This window comes from Ylistrum balloti, unplaced genomic scaffold (genome assembly GCF_031769215.1).
Source record: "Ylistrum balloti isolate Yb309-2 unplaced genomic scaffold, AGI_CSIRO_Ybal_v1 Utg369740, whole genome shotgun sequence".
NCBI lineage: Eukaryota > Metazoa > Mollusca > Bivalvia > Pectinida > Pectinidae > Ylistrum > Ylistrum balloti.
The window spans coordinates 213,320-214,964 of record NW_026781950.1 but is presented as its reverse complement, the minus strand read 5'-3'; the positions used below and the strand labels follow the sequence as shown (position 1 = coordinate 214,964).

Genomic DNA, 1,645 nt, shown 5'->3' with positions numbered 1-1,645 from the left:
GTCGCATCTTTTGTAACTCGGTAATGATCGGTAATGATCGGTAATTCTTTCGTCGATGACCCTCCATCACCGCACCGCCGAAGGGGCTACTCGATTAGAGTACTTCAGGTTCATTTGACAACTACTCCAAAGGCCATAACAGTTAGATCGTGGTGTGGGGTCAAATTTTCACTCAATTGGTGAAATTAAAAATACAAGAAAAAAAAAGAGGGAGGGGGCATTGCTTTTAGTAAGCACACAGCACCAATGTTTTTATACTGCCGTTTATTCAACCTAATACACCTCTATCCCTTTGAACAACAAATGTCTACACAGCAATCGTCTGGTTTTAAGTGTATTTGGTACTATTAAAAGAAAGATTAAGATGTGACAAGATGAGATGTCATTCCTTCTACACTGCAAAGGGAATCAGTAAGAAACGTGTCATCATATATTAAAACCAATTGCATGGTGACGCCGTCGTGTGATTTCCATTGTAATATTTTGTGTGTTGACACCGTTATCAAGTGACTTAATTTGTTGTTTGGTGACGCCGTCGTCATGTGACTTATTTTGTTGTGTAGTGACGCCGTCGTCAAGTGACTTAATTTGTTGTTTGGTGACGTCGTCGTCATGTGATTTAATTTGCTGTTTGGTGACGCCGTCGTCATGTGATTTAATTTGTTGTGTGGTGACGCCGTCGTCAAGTGACTTAATTAGTTGTGTGTTGACGCCGTCGTCATGTGACTTAATTTGTTGTTTGGTGACGCCATCGTCAAGTGACTTAATTTGCTGTTTGGTGACGCCGTCGTCAAGTGACTTAATTAGTTGTGTGTTGACGCCGTCTTCATGTGACTTAATTTGTTGTTTGGTGACGCCGTCGTCAAGTGACTTAATTAGTTGTGTGTTGACGCCGTCTTCATGTGACTTAACTTGTTGTGTGGTGACGCCGTCTTCAAGTGACTTAATTTGTTGTGTGGTGACGCCGTCGTCAAGTGACTTAATTAGGTGTGTGGTGACGCCGTTGTCAAGTGACTTAATTAGTTGTGTGGTGACGCCGTCGTCAAGTGACTCAATTAGTTGTGTGTTGACGCCGTCGTCATGTGACTTAACTTGTTGTGTGGTGACGCCGTCGTCAAGTGACTTAATTTGTTGTGTGGTGACGCCGTCTTCGAGTGACTTAATTTGTTGTGTGGTGACGCCGTCGTCAAGTGACTTAATTAGGTGTGTGGTGACGCCGTTGTCAAGTGACTTAATTAGTTGTGTGTTGACGCCGTCGTCAAGTGACTCAATTAGTTGTGTGTTGACGCCGTCGTCATGTGACTTAACTTGTTGTGTGGTGACGCCGTCGTCAAGTGACTTAATTAGTTGTGTGGTGACGCCATCTTCAAGTGACTTAATTTGTTGTGTGGTAACGCCGTCGTCAAGTGACATAATTTCTTGTTTGGTGACACCGTCGTCATTTGACTAAATTGTTGTGTGATGAAGCCGTTGTCATGTGACTTAATTTTTTAGCCGTCGTCATTTGTGAGATATTACCCGTAAGATTGTCACCTGAATTATGAATTATGTTGTTGAATGGTATACTTGTCTTTGTCTTCAAACAAATTTTTATCTATTGTTTTTTTTTTTCAGATATGTTAGTTGGCAGAATTATACTGCATGG

At 41.8% G+C, this 1,645-nt stretch overlaps 1 protein-coding gene across 1 annotated transcript; it reads right to left on the bottom strand.

Moving 5' to 3' along the window:
- Positions 1–426: 426 nt before the first annotated feature.
- Positions 427–1,413, bottom strand: LOC132543071 (uncharacterized). Its single transcript, XM_060206525.1, has one exon. The coding sequence runs from the start codon at positions 1,411–1,413 to the stop codon at positions 427–429; it is 987 nt and encodes a 328-aa protein (XP_060062508.1).
- Positions 1,414–1,645: the final 232 nt, after the last annotated feature.